Source organism: Hyperolius riggenbachi, chromosome 9, assembly GCF_040937935.1.
Source record: "Hyperolius riggenbachi isolate aHypRig1 chromosome 9, aHypRig1.pri, whole genome shotgun sequence".
In the NCBI taxonomy this organism is placed as follows: domain Eukaryota; kingdom Metazoa; phylum Chordata; class Amphibia; order Anura; family Hyperoliidae; genus Hyperolius; species Hyperolius riggenbachi.
Genome location: NC_090654.1, coordinates 238,737,536 through 238,756,842, shown reverse-complemented (window position 1 = coordinate 238,756,842; position 19,307 = coordinate 238,737,536). Strand labels below are relative to the sequence as shown.

The window sequence follows — 19,307 nt, the reverse complement described above, 5'->3', positions numbered from 1 at the left end:
AGATCATTTTTTATAAGAAAATAAATAAGGCAGCCTCCATAACCCTCTTGTTACAGTTGTCTTTAAGGAAAATCTTTATTGGTTCTTAAGCTTGTTGTTTGTTTGAGCAGCCTGGCATGCTTTCCATCAGTACCTGCACATACTAAGTGTTCATCATGTTGTACATTATCAAATGCCTTTGCATAATCAATGAAACAGAAATATATATCTGTTTTCCCACTAGATTTATTTCTATTCTTGTTCTGATAATACAAACAACGTCCCTTGTGCCCATATTTTCCCTAAAACCTCATGGTGTGTTGTATCATTTATTTCAGCATTGATTTTTGTTTTCTCTCAAGGATAACATACAGAATAATTTTCACCCCCTGACTGATGAGGCTTTTAGTTCTAAACTGCTCACATCTAGAAGACATCAGGTTTTTGATTTGTTTTGTCCAGTGCTGGTCGTAATGGAAAAATCTACGCTTACGGATCATTACGCGTAATTTTACGCTATTACGCATTACGCAATTATGGTTACGGCGTAGGAAATTATCTACGGTACATCACTGTAATTACGCGTAAACTTACGCAGTTACGCGTAAGGATACTGTAATGTAGGCGCTTACACTACGATGTTACGCGTAGTGCTGTAATACCTATTAATGCGTATTTTTTTACGCATACGGACGATATGTACGCAATAGCCGTCAATGTGACAGTTATTGCGTACATATCATTCGTATGCGTCAAAACGTACGCTTATACTGAAGGGCGGGAGAAGATACTATTGGTTGCTTAGGATGTTGACTGATTGGCTACTCTTAGAAAAGGGGAGTTTTTACGTTAGTAATTACGCGTAAAATTACGCGTAAGTGTTCGTAAAATTACGCATACCTAGCAATTACGGTAGACAGTGTAATTACGATACCACTCTACTGCTTACGCGTAAATAATTACGCGTAAGACCGTAATTTACGCGTAGCGCTTACGCGTAAATTTACATTGAATTACGATGTGTAATTACGCTCATGCGTAATTTCGGCCCAGCACTGGTTTTGTCTTTTTCTTGGAATAGGTTTAAAAACTGAATGTGATGGATTGCAGAGAAACCGCCGCGCGTTCTGACAGTGAGGCGGCGGTGTCCGCGTACAGAGCGGCGGTTTCCCCGCAGCAACATGCGTCTAGTTTGTCTGGACCTAGTAGTGCACACAGATGGAGAGCTACGCGCGCGCGCGCCGCAAGACAGGCTCTTTATGCCAATAGGAGAAGGGTCAGCTGATCGAGGCGGTCAGCTGATCCCAGCTCAGCAGGTGATTGGTTGATAGGAGCTGGGCAGCGATGTGGAGTGCTTTGCTATATATATCTCTTGCTGTTCAGTTGCTGGTTGTCTGGCATTGCGAATACCTATGTGTTAGCACTCAGACCTTAGTCAGATCCTTCAGTGTGGTGGAACCAGGTGGACCTGGGAATCCACACTTAGCCAGTTCACTGTATTATTATCTGTGTTAATCTTTAGACCAGTTCCAGGGTGTAGAGACCACGGACCTCACACCCCAGACTAGGAATAATTTGTAACATCTGTGTTATTCCTTAGACCAGTTCCAGGGTGTAGAGACCACGGACCTCACACCCCAGACTAGGAATACTGTATATCATCTGTGTTATTCCTTAGACCAGTTCCAGGGTGTAGAGACCACGGACCTCACACCCCAGACTAGGAATACTGTATATCATCTGTGTTATTTCTTAGACCAGTTCCTGGGTGTGGGACCACGGACCTCACACTCTAGACTAGGCATTACTGGATATCTGTTTATGAATTGTAGCTCTCCTGACTTCTCTTCTGCTTTCTGATTCAGTACCTTCGCACATCTGATCTACTGTTGCCGACCCTGCCTGTCCCTGGTTACCGAATCAGTCTCCTGTCTCTGTACTTTATCTGTCTGTGTGTTGCCGACCCGGCCTGCCCGACCTTCTGGCTGTCAGTCACCCACCTCTTGGGTGCTCAGTCCACCTGCAGGGGTCACCACAAAACAAAATTCCACTGCACTCCAACTTGAACCTCCACAGGGTCTACAGTTAACCTCTTTTGAGTGCTGCTCCTCGGTTACTCTGGGACCATAGTAAATGGCTGGTAAGGCAAAAAAAAAGGGGGGGGGGGGAGAAGAGCGCTCTCTAGTGCATTAACTATTTTAATGTAGCTTCATACGCAAAAAGTAAAAATAAAACTCACAATGCAAATCATTAAAACATCGCATATCGCACAAGTGTTTCATCACCGCTTCCTGCAGATGAAGTCTGGTCGCCTCAATACTGTGGCCAGCAGTGATTGGAATCCGGAGTTCCGGTAGCGCCAGCGGGAGGAGGAACACAGCGAGATCTCAGCAGCTGCCTGCGCCTATTGCGTCATTACGCGTTTCGGCGTTCAACACCTGCAGGGGTCCCCTGCTCCTCAGAGGGGGCCTTGCTGCAAAACCAGTCAGGGACTCCCCCTCCTGGAGCCCTTGACTGCAGTAGAGTCTTTCTCTACTTATTGGACCACCTGCTACCCCGGTGGTCCAATTCCTACTGTTAAAGCAAACACTTACACGCTTCAGGTGTCTAGAGGTTAGTTATACTTGGATTATTGGAGATTCTGCAGATCCTCAATAATCAGGTATATCTGTATTCTTGGGGATACTGCAGATCGCCAAGATTCAGATTCTCTCTGGTTGCTGACACCTATCGTTACACTGAAGGCTTAAAATCTATAGGTAATTGTCATGTTTCTTAAAGAGGAGCTGTCAGCCATGCTATCTCAGAAAAAAAAAATCACATATATAAGTAGATAAATACTTGCTCTACTTACATACCATATGTATTGCACTGTCCACATTTTGATTTTAGTGATTTTTCTACAGTAAAATAAAGAGAAAATCCTTCTTAGTATTTCCCATTTTAAGTGTGGCTATTTTGAAGTCAATCCTGATGTCATTTCCTGCCTCCTTAGTCTCCTCTGCCTGATTTGCCCACCCCTCACTATAGAAAGTGCATTGTCTCAGCATGAGAAATATTGGCCAATCAGAGAGGAAAAGAGGTGTAGGAGGGGAAAACAGGAGGGAAAGAGGCTTCAGCCAATCAGGCTGCATTAGTCAAGTCTGAGGGGAAGTACAGAAGCAAAAAAGGACAACCCAGCATGCCCTTCAACTTCCTTTTTGTGTACCAAATTTTGTGTGCACCAAATAAGAGTCAGGTAAACTGGGGAATGATTATTTATCAACAAGAAAGGTAATAGTGATTTTAACTTTTGAATTGCCTGGTTAGCATCCTTATTACTTGTTTATCAGATAAAAATAAACAATTGAATTTTTATATTATGACCGACAGTTACACTTTAAATTGGTTTTCTAAGGTCTGTAAAGAACATAAAGCAGACCCGAAGTGAGAGGAATACGGAGGCTGACATATTTATTTTCTTTTAAACAATGCAAATTTCCTGGCTCTCCTGCTGATCCTCTGCCTTTAATACTTTAAGCCACATTCCCTGAACAAGCATGCAGATCAGGTGCTCTGACTTAAGTCTGACTGGATTAGCTGCATGCTTGTTTCAGGTATGTGACTCAGACACTACTGCAGCCAGAAAGATCAGCAGGATTGCCAGGCAACTGGTATTGTTTATAAGAAAATAAATATGGCAGCCACCATATGCTTCTCACTTCTGGTCCCATTTAAAGTGAATCGGAACTGAAAAAAAGCTAAATATTTATGTTGGTAGAGAGAAGCTTCTGGAGCTCCATTCCTCTACGACTCCTCCCCTGCCAGCCGTGACCCACTTCTTCATCGTGGCCGAGGTCCCTTCATATATGAGCGCAGCCGCACAGGGCAGGGGCCAGTGGGGGTCACACCTGCGCAGTGGCTGGCATAGAGCTGCTTATGCGTGCAGGAGAAACCCACGTACAAGAGGCTCTGTGCTCCCAAGCAGGCATGGGCCATCATTTGCGCCTGACCATGGACCACACTTGTCCACTGAGAGTAGTGCGAACGCACGCAAAATTCAACTTTAATGTTGAATAATGTCTAAGTGACTCAGCGAAGGAATGGAAGGGCTCAGAAGATCAGGGAAGCCTCTTGACCGTCAAGACGTTTCCCTCTACTGAGTTAAGTATCAGGGCTAGCTCACAGTGTTCAGTTGGGTTGCAGAATAATTCTGCATGTCAACTCACTGCCCATATAATTCTATGGCCCTGTTTACAGTACTGCATTGTTGTTACTGATCATGTTCTTCTAACATGCAGGCTTTGTAGTAAAGTCAATGTCCAGTCTCCATTTCAGTTCACACTCATTATTATGCATGCATCATGGAACTGACCACTGTGCCCCCTATTTCAAGTACCATTGGGCCTGATTGTCTTTTGTTTACTAATTGCAGTTGGTAAGGCTGAGAAAACTTAGCAGTACCTAAACTGAGAAGGATTTTGATTTTTCCTTTTAAAATACCGTAATACCAGTTGCCTGACTCTCGTGCTGATCCTGTGTCTCTAATAATTTCAGCCACAGTCCCTGAACAAGCATGCAGATCAGGTGCTCTGACTGAAGTCAGACTGGATTTGCTGTATGCTTGTTTCAGGTGTGTGATTCAGCCACTACTGCACCCAAAGAGATCAGCAGAACTGACAAGCAACTGGTATTGTTTAAAAGGAACGAATCATCAATATCCCTCTCAGTTAAGGTTCCCTTTAACACTTATTTTTTTCTCAGGATTCAGTGGGACTGTAAGCAGTTTTCTTAATGCATACATCCACTGCAATAGCAGTTCCATGTCTTACTGCATTCTATGCTGGGGGAACTTGTGATTTCTATTCAATGGCATTACTATGGGGCAATACTAATAGGCTAACTGTATGGGCAATAAAGTGTACAGAAATCAGTTTTTATTGAAAGCTATGCTAGACTGTACTTTTCTTTCTACACTGAGAGAATTTAAAGAGGGACTTTAAAGGGAAGGTTCAGGGAGGGTGAAAAAAAAATAAAAATCCATATCCACTTACCTGGGGCTTCCTCCAGCCCGTGGCAGGCAGGAGGTGCTCTCGCCGCCGCTCCAGAGGCTCCCGGTCGTCTCCGGTGGCCGACCCGACCTCGCCAGGCCCGGCTGCCAGGTCGGGATCTTCTGTGCTCCAATCTGCGCCTCACGGGGGCGCGCTGACGTCATCGGACGTCCTCCGGATTGTACTGCGCAGGCGCAGTAGTTTTGCACCTGCGCAGTACAGCCCGCAGGATGTCCGATGACGTCAGCGCGCCCGCGTGGGACGCAGAAGGGCCTGTCGTTGGAGCGCATAAGAGCCCGACTTGGCAGCCGGCCTGGCCAGGTCGGGTCGGCCACCGGAGACCACCGGGAGCCTGCGGAGCGGCGGTGAGGACACCTCCTGCCTGCCATGGGCTGGAGGAAGCCCCAGGTAAGTGGATATGGATTTTTATTTTTTTTTCACCCTCCCTGAACCTTCCCTTTAAGCCAAGGATTGAACTTCATCCCTATCAGTTGCTAATACCCTCTTTCCTATGAGGAATCTTTATTTTCTTGAATAGATCATCAGGGAAGGTCTGAGTGGCTGTATTGTTATGAAACCCCTCCCAGAGTGTGATGCCATGACCATAGTCATGACAGTTTCTTGTTTGTGAACCTTGTTGCATTGTGGGAAATAACATCTGTTTCCAACTGCCGAGCAAACAGTTTCTCCCTTTGTGCATATGTAGTGTATATCTATTAAAAAAACAACCTTTTAGCCTATAGCATTGTTAGGGGGTGTGGTTATAGATAATGGCAGTTGAGGCTGTCTGTTTTTTTCTTGTCTGCCAGTAGTAAAGGTGATTACATGCAGGCTGATTGTGGATCAAACAATATGAACAAATCATAAGGCGAATAACAATCATTTATCTCTATCTTCTCTTTTTTAACCTCTCACTTTGCAATGTATTGATTTATTTTTCCCCCCTTTTACTATGTTTCAGTATTCTGATCCTGTGGATTTTTAGTATTGTAGCTTATTGATTCTAGTTATGACTTTGCATGATAGATTTGTAATGCTATCCTTTCTTTCTTGCTCAAATAACTTACTTGCATATTCTGTATTCATTCTATATTTTCATCTTTCTCCACTAAAATATCATCTTTACCATCCTTTATGCAGCGGTAAAATAAATGATTGGCTGTTTAATGTAGATCCCAATCTACGAGTAGTTTGTCTTAGGCCCAGTGCACACCGAGCGGTTTTAGGAGCGATCCGCCAACCGCATCCGCCAGTGAAAACGCTTGGCTAATGTATTTCAATGGGATGGTGCACAGCAGCCATTTGTGGTTTTTAGCAAACCGCAATCGTGCCTCCTGCTGCACGTTTGCGGTTTGCAGAAGCGTTTCTGCCTCAATGTAAAGCATAGGAAAAACGCAAACGCTCTGGAAAACGCTAGATCAGAGCGGTTTTCCAGGTGTTTTTGTTACAGAAGCTGTTCAGTAACAGCTTTTACTATAACAATATTATTAATCTGCTACACAAAAACTCTCCCAAAAATGCTAGGCATGTTTAGAAAACGTCTCTAAACATGCCTAGAATCGCTCTGAAATCAGCTCCAAAAACCGCTGGCCATTGACGATCCGCTAGCGGTTTTGGGGCTTGATTCACAAAGCGGTGCTAACCTACTTAGCACGTCTAAAGTCTTTAGACGTGCTAACCAGGGTGCTAAGTAGGTTAGCACTGGATTTCTTAATCAGATCGCGCGCAAAGCTTTGCGCGCAAAGTTTTGCGCGTGCAAAGTCCTATGCACGCGCTAAGACCCATAGGTTTTAATGGGCACTTCGCGCGAAGCGCCCTGCGCTCTGTGCAGTGCGCGCGTAAAGAAAAGCTTGTTTAAACGTGCTAAGGGGGTTTTCACAGGCGTGCTAACAGTTAGCACCACTTTGTGAATCAAGCCCTTGGTGTGCACTGGGCCAAAGTCCTCAGTGAGTCAGCTCTACAAGCGTTGGTTATCCACTTTTTCTATGCGTTCTTGCACTCAATTCTTTTAATTTCAATTTTTAACCTGTTCTCTTTAATTTGGATTTTATCGTTGTCTCACTTCTTTTTTATTTTCTTTGATCCATCATTTTTAGAATGTTGTCATTCTTCCCTGGATTATTGTACTCTAATTTTCCTTTAGGAATAGACTTTTTTTCTGCAGCTTTTTTAAAGGAGAACTGAAGTGAGGAGAATATGGAGGCTGCCATATGTATTTCTTTTTAAATAATACCAGTTGCCTGGCAGCCCTGCTGTTCTATTTGGCTGCAGTAGTGTCTGAATAACACCTGAAACATGCTTGTTCAGGGTCTATGGCTAAAAGTATTAGAGGCAGGGCAGCAAGGCAACTGGTATTGCTTAAAAGGAAATAAATATGCCTCCATCAGGGCCAGGCCGAGGCATAGGCTGGAGAGGCTCCAGCCTCAGGGCGCAGTGTAGCAGGGGGCACACAATTCATTCAGCTGTCATTCCTTATTGTGTATGAAGCAGAAAGAAATAAGAAAAGAGGATACATAGCAGTGACTGCAAGCCAGATAACTAGATATAGCATTGTGTGTACCAGGCATAATGATTTCCTGTAAGGATTGGCAGATCCACCCCCTGATATCCGTCCCTATGCCCCAATCTAACTCCGCAGTCTTCACCTTGTGTGGCACATCCCTGCTTGTACAGGAGACACAGTAGCATCTTCCTGACTAATGCGCAAGGCATAGCAACTAATGCGATGAAGGTAAGAAAACCAGCAGTACCCAACAATACAGGCAAGTCAAATAGTCCAAGTCATACACAGATTTCAGATGACTGTCAATCACAATTTTATTCAATCTCGTAGTCAAAAACCAAAGGTTTTCTCCTGGCGTAGTCAAAGCGCCAGAGCTGCAGCCACTAGAACACACTCTATAGGCAGTAGCAGTGTTGGGGAGTCTTGCCCAAGGTCTCCTACTGAATAGGTGCTAGCTTACTGAACAGAAAGAGCCGAGATTCGAATCCTGATGATTGGCTGATAGCGCTTCTATAATTATAATGATCTCCACTATGGCTACATTCACAGTGCTGTTTGCGGTGCAGCATACTGGCTACTTTGTAACGTGGTTTGCTGCACTGCAATGAACCACCTATGCGACGTTTGTAGTGCAGCAAATGCGTTGTGGAATAACAGCATGTGGAATCGTAATAGACTGCATGCAGCCCGTTACCGCAAAAGGCGTGTGTTAACAGTAAAAGTGAAACATACTTTTCATTGACTGTAGCCGATGCAATGTGCAGGTAACGTGCGGCGCCACTTTCCCCATTCATTGCGTTTCCACTGTGAATGTAGCCTAATGGATGGCGATCATCGTAATAAAGTGGTGATCACAAAAAACTGACAAACATATATAAGACTACATTCAAAGGGATTGTTGGGTTGTGTTCTCTGTAAAAGCAGGGACACAACGGATCAGGAAAGCAGCGTGGCACTGTACCTGTGGGTTGCGTTGCACACGGTGAAGCATACAATAAAAAGTATGCTTCACTGTAACCGTTAACATGCAAGCTTTGCCTTAAAGAGACACTGAAGCGAAATTTTTTTGGGATATAACGAATTGGTTGTGTAGTACGGATAATTACTAGAATTTTAGTTGCAAAGAAAATATTCTAATATTTTTATTTTCAGTTATATAGTGTTTTTTATAACATTGCATCATTCTCCAATATTTGCTGTTTAGACACTACTCAGCATTCTAAATGGGTTCAAAAGTTCACTAGCCTGTTCTGTACAATCTTCCCTGCAGAAGAAAAAAGATACATTGGGTATCATTCATAAAGAATTTCCGCATGCGGAAATGCTGAAAACAGCTGATTTTACCGAACACTTAGCAAAATCTTCATTCATAAAGGCTCTTTCCGCATGAAAAGCTGACATTACCGAGCAGAGCGATAAATCACCGCTTTGTGCGGTGACTATCGTAACAAATGTAACAAAATGTTAATTCATAAAGATTTACGCAAGCGGTATGAGGACGGGAAATACCGCTCCCTCTGATGTGGTGATAACCATTTTAAGTTAATGGAGACACAGACCTCCCAGTAGTGTTGGGCGAACAGTGTTCGCCACTGTTCGGGTTCTGCAGAACATCACCCTGTTCGGGTGATGTTCGGGTTCGGCCAAACACCTGATGGTGTTCGGCCAAACTGTTCGGCCATAGGGCCGAACTAAGAGCGCATGGCTGAACGTTACCCGAACGTTCGGCTAGCGCTGTGATTGGCCGAACGGGTCACGTGTAGTGTTGGGCGAACATCTAGATGTTCGGGTTCGGGCCGAACATGGCCGAACTCCAAACATAATGGAAGTCAATGGGGACCCGAACTTTCGTGCTTTGTAAAGCCTCCTTATATGCTACATACCCCAAATTTACAGGGTATGTGCACCTTGGGAGTGGGTACAAGAGGAAAAAAAATTTAGCAAAAAGAGCTTATAGTTTTTGAGAAAATCGATTTTAAAGTTTCAAAGGGAAAACTGTCTTTTAAATGCGGGAAATGTCTGTTTTCTTTGCACAGGTAACATGCTTTTTGTCGGCATGCAGTCATAAATGTAATACATATAAGAGGTTCCAGGAAAAGGGACTGGTAACGCTAACCCAGCAGCAGCACACGTGATGGAACAGGAGGAGGGTGGCGCAGGAGGAGAAGGCCACGCTTTGAGACACAACAACCCAGGCCTTGCATGAGGACAAGAAGCGTGCGGATAGCAATTTGCATTTTGTCGCCATGCAGTCATAAATGTAATACAGATGAGAGGTTCAATAAACAGGGACCGGAAATGCTAACCCATCACAGATGTTCATTGTTCATGTTACTTGGTTGGGGTCCGGGAGTGTTGCGTAGTCGTTTCCAATCCAGGATTGATTCATTTTAATTTGAGTCAGACGGTCTGCATTTTCTGTGGAGAGGCGGATACGCCGCCGATCTGTGACGATGCCTCCGGCAGCACTGAAACAGCGTTCCGACATAACGCTGGCTGCCGGGCAAGCCAGCACCTCTATTGCGTACATTGCCAGTTTGTGCCAGGTGTCTAGCTTCGATACCCAATAGTTGAAGGGTGCAGATGGATTGCTCAACACAGCTACGCCATCTGACATGTAGTCCTTGACCATCTTCTCCAGGCGATCGGTGTTGGAGGTGGATCTGCACGCTTGCTGTTCTGTGTGCTGCTGCATGGGTGTCAGAAAATTTTCCCACTCCAAGGACACTGCCGATACCATTCCCTTTTGGGCACTAGCTGCGGCTTGTGTTGTTTGCTGCCCTCCTGGTCGTCCTGGGTTTGCGGAAGTCAGTCTGTCGGCGTACAACTGGCTAGAGGAGGGGGAGGATGTCAATCTCCTCTCTAAAGTCTCCACAAGGGCCTGCTGGTATTCTTCCATTTTGACCTGTCTGGCTCTTTCTTCAAGCAGTTTTGGAACATTGTGTTTGTACCGTGGATCCAGAAGGGTATAAACCCAGTAATTGGTGTTGTCCAGAATGCGCACAATGCGTGGGTCGCGTTCAATGCAGTCCTAGGCCGAAGAGGTCATAGCCTAGGGTCACAAAACCTGTTTATTTGGGCAATTTCAATGGTGGCGAGTCTGACGTACATAAATCGCAGCAATGGCCGTTAGCAACGTCTGAATCTCACGAAATGTTTCATGCAGGTAGAAGACATATTGTTAGACTTGGGCTCCAAAGATGGGTTCCCTACATCTCTGCAAACCAGAGTTACAGGGCTCCAAATTTGGTAAAATCACCCATAGGCTTTCATTGGGCCTCCTATTTACAGTTACAAAATCTCACATCTTTTCAAAGGGCAATTACTCAGCAGTGGCAAATTTTCTAGCATTGTAGGGACCCTTAGGGGGAACATGACTGGTGAGTTTCGGGCCCCTAGGCCAAAGAGGTCATAGCCTAGGGTCACAAAAACCTGTTTATTTGGGCTATTTCAATGGTAGTGATGGTGACGTACATAAATCGCAGCAATGGCCGTTAGCAAAGTCTGAATCTCACGAAATGTCTCATGCAGGTAGAAGACATATTGTTAGACTTGGATTCCAAAGATGGGGTCCCTACATCTCTGCAAACCAGAGTTACAGGGGTCCAAAATTGGTAAAATCCCCCATAGGCTTTCATTGCCTCCCTATTTCACTTTCCAAAATCTCACATCTTTTCAAAGGTCAATGGCTCAGCAGTACCAAATTTTCTAGCATTGTAGGGACCCTTAGGGGGAACATGACTGGTGAGTTTCGGGCTACTAGGCCGAAGAGGTCATAGCCTAGGGTCACAAAAACCTGTTTATTTGGGCTATTTCAATGGTAGTGATGGTGGCGTACATAAATCGCAGCAATGGCCGTTAGCAACGTCTGAATCTCACGAAATGTCTCATGCAGGTAGAAGACATATTGCTAGACTTGGATTCCAAAGATGGGGTCCCTACATCTCTGCAAACCAGAGTTACAGGGGTCCAAAATTGGTAAAATCCCCCTTAGGATTTCATTGCCTCCCTATTTCACTTTCCAAAATCTCACATCTTTTCAAAGGGCAATGGCTCAGCAGTACCAAATTTTCTAGCATTGTAGGGACCCTTAGGGGGAACATGACTGGTAAGTTTCGGGCCCCTAGGCCGAAGAGGTCATAGCCTAGGGTCACAAAAACCTGTTTATTTGGGCTATTTCAATGGTAGTGATGGTGACGTACATAAATCGCAGCAATGGCCATTAGCAACGTCTGAATCTCACGAAATGTCTCATGCAGGTAGAAGACATATTGTTAGACTTGGATTCCAAAGATGGGGTCCCTACATCTCTGCAAACCAGAGTTACAGGGGTCCAAAATTGGTAAAATTCCCCATAGGATTTCATTGCCTCCCTATTTCACTTTCCAAAATCTCACATCTTTTCAAAGGGCAATGGCTCAGCAGTACCAAATTTTCTAGCATTGTAGGGACCCTTAGGCCCGGTTCACACTTGCGGTGGCCCTCCGGAATCGCCGTGCCGGAGCCGCACCGCCTGCAGAACGGACGGAACGGACGCACGGCATAGCAATTAAAGCCTATGCGTCCGTTCACATGGGTCCGTTCTGCAGAACCGGAGCCGGACCGGATCCGGGCCGGATCCGGACTCCGGCCTCCGTTCCAACATGCGCTATTTTTTCATCCGGCCCCTCCGGCAGCCGTATCCGGGGCGGAGCCGGACTGCACCATCCGGCCAATACAAACAAATGGGAACCGGAGGCCGCACAACACACTGGCTGAGAAATCCGGATCTTCTACCCCACTTCCTATGCGGATTTTTGCGGCGATATTGGCTGGGGACACATGGGCAAGCATTTTGGAGTGGAGCAGCACGAGCTGGAGGTGTTGGCAGGATGTTGGCAGCATGTCGGAGGTGGAGGTGAGTGCAAAACAGCAGAGGGCCTGATTCCACAGGTCTCCCTTCTGCTGACCTCCCAGACCCCAACATTTTTTTTTTTTTTTACGTATATTTTGCCAAACGGATCCGGATCGCATCCTGATTACCACCTGATGCAACCTGACCGGATCCGGATCGGATCCGGATCAGAACCGTACGGTTCCGATCCGGATCCGGTCCGGATCCGGTCAGGTCATCCGGTCCGTTTGGCAAACAACCGCTAATGTGAACCGGGCCTTAGGGGGATCATGACTGGTGAGTTTTGCCACTGCTGAGCCATTGCCCTTTGAAATGGTGTGAGATTTTGGAACGGTAAATAGGAGGCCCAATGAAAGCCTATGGGGGATGTCAATCTCCTCTCTAAAGTCTCCACAAGGGCCTGCTGGTATTCTTCCATTTTGACCTGTCTGGCTCTTTCTTCAAGCAGTTTTGGAACATTGTGTTTGTACCGTGGATCCAGAAGGGTATAAACCCAGTAATTGGTGTTGTCCAGAATGCGCACAATGCGTGGGTCGCGTTCAATGCAGTCCTAGGCCGAAGAGGTCATAGCCTAGGGTCACAAAACCTGTTTATTTGGGCAATTTCAATGGTGGCGAGTCTGACGTACATAAATCGCAGCAATAGCCGTTAGCAACGTCTGAATCTCACGAAATGTCTCATGCAGGTAGAAGACATATTGCTAGACTTGGATTCCAAAGATGGGGTCCCTACATCTCTGCAAACCAGAGTTACAGGGCTCCAAAATTAGTAAAATACCCCATAGGATTTCATTGCCTCCCTATTTCACTTTCCAAAATCTCACATCTTTTCAAAGGGCAATGGCTCAGCAGTACCAAATTTTCTAGCATTGTAGGGACCCTTAGGGGGAACATGACTGGTAAGTTTCGGGCCCCTAGGCCGAAGAGGTCATAGCCTAGGGTCACAAAAACCTGTTTATTTGGGCTATTTCAATGGTAGTGATGGTGACGTACATAAATCGCAGCAATGGCCGTTAGCAACGTCTGAATCTCACGAAATGTCTCATGCAGGTAGAAGACATATTGTTAGACTTGGATTCCAAAGATGGGGTCCCTACATCTCTGCAAACCAGAGTTACAGGGGTCCAAAATTGGTAAAATCCCCCATAGGATTTTATTGCCTCCCTATTTCACTTTCCAAAATCTCACATCTTTTCAAAGGGCAATGGCTCAGCAGTACCAAATTTTCTAGCATTGTAGGGACCCTTAGGGGGATCATGACTGGTGAGTTTTGCCACTGCTGAGCCATTGCCCTTTGAAATGGTGTGAGATTTTGGAACGGTAAATAGGAGGCCCAATGAAAGCCTATGGGGGATTTTACCAATTTTGGACCCCTGTAACTCTGGTTTGCAGAGATGTAGGGACCCCATCTTTGGAATCCAAGTCTAACAATATGTCTTCTACCTGCATGAGACATTTCGTGAGATTCAGACTTTGCTAACGGCCATTGCTGAGATTTATGTACGCCACCATCACTACCGTTGAAATAGCCCAAATAAACAGGTTTTTGTGACCCTAGGCTATGACCTCTTCGGCCTAGGGGCCCGAAACTCACCAGTCATGTTCCCCCTAAGGGTCCCTACAATGCTAGAAAATTTGGTACTGCTGAGCCATTGCCCTTTGAAAAGATGTGAGATTTTGGAAAGTGAAATAGGGAGGCAATGAAATCCTATGGGGGATTTTACCAATTTTGGACCCCTGTAACTCTGGTTTGCAGAGATGTAGGGACCCCATCTTTGGAATCCAAGTCTAACAATATGTCTTCTACCTGCATGAGACATTTCGTGAGATTCAGACTTTGCTAACGGCCATTGCTGCGATTTATGTACGTCACCATCACTACCATTGAAATAGCCCAAATAAACAGGTTTTTGTGACCCTAGGCTATGACCTCTTTGGCCTAGGGGCCCGAAACTCACCAGTCATGTTCCCCCTAAGGGTCCCTACAATGCTAGAAAATTTGCCACTGCTGAGTAATTGCCCTTTGAAAAGATGTGAGATTTTGTAACTGTAAATAGGAGGCCCAATGAAAGCCTATGGGTGATTTTACCAAATTTGGAGCCCTGTAACTCTGGTTTGCAGAGATGTAGGGAACCCATCTTTGGAGCCCAAGTCTAACAATATGTCTTCTACCTGCATGAGACATTTCGTGAGATTCAGACATTGCTAACGGCCATTGCTGCGATTTATGTACGTCAGACTCGCCACCATTGAAATTGCCCAAATAAACAGGTTTTGTGACCCTAGGCTATGACCTCTTCGGCCTAGGACTGCATTGAACGCGACCCACGCATTGTGCGCATTCTGGACAACACCAATTACTGGGTTTATACCCTTCTGGATCCACGGTACAAACACAATGTTCCAAAACTGCTTGAAGAAAGAGCCAGACAGGTCAAAATGGAAGAATACCAGCAGGCCCTTGTGGAGACTTTAGAGAGGAGATTGACATCCTCCCCCTCCTCTAGCCAGTTGTACGCCGACAGACTGACTTCCGCAAACCCAGGACGACCAGGAGGGCAGCAAACAACACAAGCCGCAGCTAGTGCCCAAAAGGGAATGGTATCGGCAGTGTCCTTGGAGTGGGAAAATTTTCTGACACCCATGCAGCAGCACACAGAACAGCAAGCGTGCAGATCCACCTCCAACACCGATCGCCTGGAGAAGATGGTCAAGGACTACATGTCAGATGGCGTAGCTGTGTTGAACAATCCATCTGCACCCTTCAACTATTGGGTATCGAAGCTAGACACCTGGCACAAACTGGCAATGTACGCAATAGAGGTGCTGGCTTGCCCGGCAGCCAGCGTTATGTCGGAACGCTGTTTCAGTGCTGCCGGAGGCATCGTCACAGATCGGCGGCGTATCCGCCTCTCCACAGAAAATGCAGACCGTCTGACTCAAATTAAAATGAATCAATCCTAGATTGGAAACGACTACGCAACACTCCCGGACCCCAACCAAGTAACATGAACAATGAACATCTGTGATGGGTTAGCGTTTCCGGTCCCTGTTTATTGAACCTCTCATCTGTATTACATTTATGACTGCATGGCGACAAAATGCAAATTGCTATCCGCACGCTTCTTGTCCTCATGCAAGGCCTGGGTTGTTGTGTCTCAAAGCGTGGCCTTCTCCTCCTGCGCCACCCTCCTCCTGTTCCATCACGTATTCTGCTGCTGGGTTAGCGTTACCGGTCCCTTTTCCTGGAACCTCTTATATGTATTACATTTATGACTGCATGCCGACAAAAAGCATGTTACCTGTGCAAAGAAAACAGACATTTCCCGCATTTAAAAGACAGTTTTCCCTTTGAAACTTTAAAATTGATTTTCTCAAAAACTATAAGCTCTTTTTGCTAATTTTTTTTTCCTCTTGTACCCACTCCCAAGGTGCACATACCCTGTAAATTTGGGGTATGTAGCATGTAAGGAGGCTTTACAAAGCACAAAAGTTCGGGTCCCCATTGACTTCCATTATGTTCGGAGTTCGGGTCGAACACCCGAACATCGCGGCCATGTTCGGCCTGTTCGGCCCGAACCCGAACATCTAGATGTTCGCCCAACACTACCTCCCAGGCAGCTGCAGTAGAGCGGAACACTGAAAAATGTATCAACTCGGCAGCTTTCTGTGTTTCCGCAAGCCTACCGCCAGCCTAGTTCGGGAAACCTCCGCACTGCTATCGCAACTGGCAACATTTTTATGAATGAGCAGCCAGAGGTATTTTCCCGCATGGATTTACTTTACCGACCACACTTTTATGATAGCCATTGGCTTTTAAAGCTTATTATCTCAAGTGTCTATCAGAGTTCTCTGCGACTTTGATGCCTCTTTTCCACGGACTGTTTATAGGCAGTGAAATGCCTCTTAAACTCTTACAACTGCTTACTGCTGCCTGGCAACTGCTTGCTGCTGCATAACTGCTAACTTCTGCCTGGTAACTGCTTGCTGAGCACACAGCTCAACAGTCCATGGAAAAGAGGCCTCAAGTCGTGGAGTTCAATGGCTAATTTGCATAGATAACAACTGGAGTTTCTTAAAGAGACCCAGAGACGAAAAGATAACATATTTATACATACCTGGGGCTTCCTCCAGCCCCATCAGCCTGGATCGCTCCCACACCGCCTTTCTCCGCTGCCTCTGTCCGCCGCTACCCGGTCCCGTCAGTCGAGCCCAGTGCCGTAATCGCCGGCAATGAGCGCAAAACGCTAATGCGCTACATGCTGAATTTTTTTGCAATTTTGGTACTATTCCATTAGCCGGGCGCAACCACCAGGTGGCGGTAATTACTATTCCCCCTCCAGGCCGTCATGGATAGTAGGGAAAGATGTAACTCCGGTGGAGTTTTATCCCCACCTAGTGGATGCGCCCGGCTAATGGAAAAGAACCGTGATTTTTTTTTTTTTTATCAATCGCAATGTATTTCAATCACAAATAGCGGGTCGTTCAGAAAACGTCCAGTAAAAAATATGCGCTTATCGCCTAAAAATCGCCACCACAAGCGATTTGTGATTGCAACTGTGAAGGGGGCCTTACAAATGCATTATTGGGAGAGTTCCCCAAGTTTTCGCAAAACAGAGATTTTTTATTTTTTTTTTGGGAGGAGGGGTAAGTGGGGGAAAGGGGTTGTTATGTTGCGAGCATGCTAGCTCTCTGCATGCAGAGATAGATGTTTTCTATAACTGGCCATGTTCTCCTTGCCAGTAGCTGATTTTGCAAAGACACAAGGAAAAGGGGGGGATGAAAGGCTCCGGCTGGTCCAAATGGAACTGCTTTATTCGACTGCGGGAAGGTGGAATTGCTCAATACATCTCTTGCACAGGAACCGCTGTGCCTTACAATGGGAGGCTGGTAAGTGCTGGCATAGGTCAGGAACTGTTTGAACGTGTTGCAAATGGTTTCCTCGGGCAACAGCAAATCAGGACCGCCGGCTCACCGCTGCTGCATCTCCAAAACGACAAGCAGGCAGGTAGTAGCAGCAGCCAGCGTCCGCCTGCACAGCCTGGATGAGCAGAGCAGAGAAGAGAGAGCGATGTCCGCGCTGCCGGGGGAGCCACTGACAGCAGGCAGCAGCATCAGCAGCAGTACCTCCACCTCCAGCAACGCGTGAGCCGGGCTGCCAGCGGAGACTAAACTTCACGGTCTTCACCCCATCCATCCATCCCTCCCTCCAGGATGAAGAAGCACTCGGCTAAAGTGGCCCCAGTCTCGTCTTTCAGTGTCTCTGAATTACATGCAGCTATTATAGACGGTAACGATTATTTCTATAGCATGACTGATACAATCACTGCAAAGACCTCTAACTTCTCGGCTCAAGTTCATTGCAGCAGAAATCAATGCATCCCCTGCGTTTCTATAGGGGGGCTGGCTTCTGTGTGTGTCTATACTGTGCAGACTGACTTTTCTATAGGGGCTGGCTTCTGTGTGTGTCTATACTGTCGCAGACTGACACTTGCGTTGTACCATGATTTCATTGCTTGTTGTTTTACTAAGTGTTGGTCTATCTGCAGCACACTGATTGCAACACCTGGAATAGTCCTGCAGATAATAACAAAACTCTTCCAGTGCATGTTAAGTAGCAGTAAAATATTATGCTATGAACTAGAGTGATTGATAGGTATTCTCTTGTCCTAGAAGGCACGGCAGTAGTTATTCTGATCTTACATTGATATTAAACAAAGCCAATATTACTGTTGGTTTCTATTTATGTTTTACTTTTGTGCTTCACAAAAAAAATTGTGCCCACCCACTAAAAGATGTATAAATGTTTTGGCTTTGCCATTTAATGATTGACTGCATGTGTGTCCTGCAGAGCTGTTTCCTGTCACAACATTATGTAAAATGTTGGTACTTGTCATGCAGAGCATACCTTGTTCGGATGTAGAAAAAGGGATGTTCTATAGAGCAGGAAGTTTAGGTTGCTGTCACACTGACTGCAGTTACTAGTAGAAAAGGTGGTCACTGACTGCAGTTAGATCATGGGGTGGTATCATTTACAAGGTTGTTACATGTGGTGCTACTTTGAGCCTAAAAGCCAGAATACAAATTATCCAAACACCATTGAGGCTGCTTAGGAGTTGAGGATCTGTTCAGTTTTAGCGTGCATATAAGTTTGCTGCAGCGACAGTTGGTGCACTCACTGTATGATACATATAGTTCAGTAACTGCTTAAAGGATACGTGAGGTGGCATGATGAGATAGTCATGTGTATGTACAGTGCCAAGCACACAAATGACTATGCTTTTCTTTATTTCTCTTTCTGAAAGAGTTAACAATCAGGTGTGCAAGTGACCGTTTCTGTCGGAACCTGGTCCGACTATAGTGTAACTTGTCAGTATGGGCAGCACAGTGGCATAGTGGTTAGTACTCTCGCCTTGCAGTGCTGGGTTCCTGGTTTGAATTCCAGCCTGGGCACTATCTGCATGGAGTTTGTATGTTCTCCCAGTGTATGTGTGGGTTTCCTCCAGGCACTCCAGTATCCTCCCATATCCCAAAAAAACATACAGATAAGTTAATTGGCTTCCATCTAACTTTTCCCTAGACTACGATACATACACTACATGATACATACATAGACATATAACTATGGTAAGGGTTAGATATTGAGCCCCTCTGAGGCACAGTTAAAGGGGAACTGAAGTAAGAGGTATATGGAGGCTGCCATGTTTATTTCCTTTTAAGCAATACCAATTGCCTGGCAGCCCTGCTGATCCTCTGCCTCTAATACTATTAGCCATAGCCCCTGAACAAGCATGCAGCAGATCAGGTGTTTCAGACTTTAAAATCAGATCTGACAAGACAAGCTGCATGCTTGTTTCTGGTGTTATTCTCTACTACTGCAGAGAAATAGACCAGCAGGGCTG

The 19,307-nt window shown here is 45.7% G+C and overlaps 1 protein-coding gene across 5 annotated transcripts in view; it reads left to right on the top strand.

The window, feature by feature from the left end:
• SLC35F4 (solute carrier family 35 member F4) overlaps window positions 1-19,307 on the top strand; it is a 316,112-nt gene that overhangs the window by 190,319 nt on the left and 106,486 nt on the right. Inside the window, exon 1 of one of the 5 annotated variants that reach the window (XM_068254190.1) lies at window positions 365-419. The exons of 2 other annotated variants lie outside the window; for them this stretch is intronic. Coding sequence is in view for 1 of the 3 variants with exons in the window: in XM_068254191.1 (XP_068110292.1) it covers window positions 17,620-17,695 (76 nt within the window). In the remaining 2 variants the exon portion in view is untranslated. Of the gene's footprint in view, window positions 1-364; window positions 420-17,221; window positions 17,296-17,462; window positions 17,696-19,307 lie in introns of those variants that run through there. 2 more of the 5 variants (XM_068254194.1, XM_068254191.1) reach the window with 2 other exon arrangements.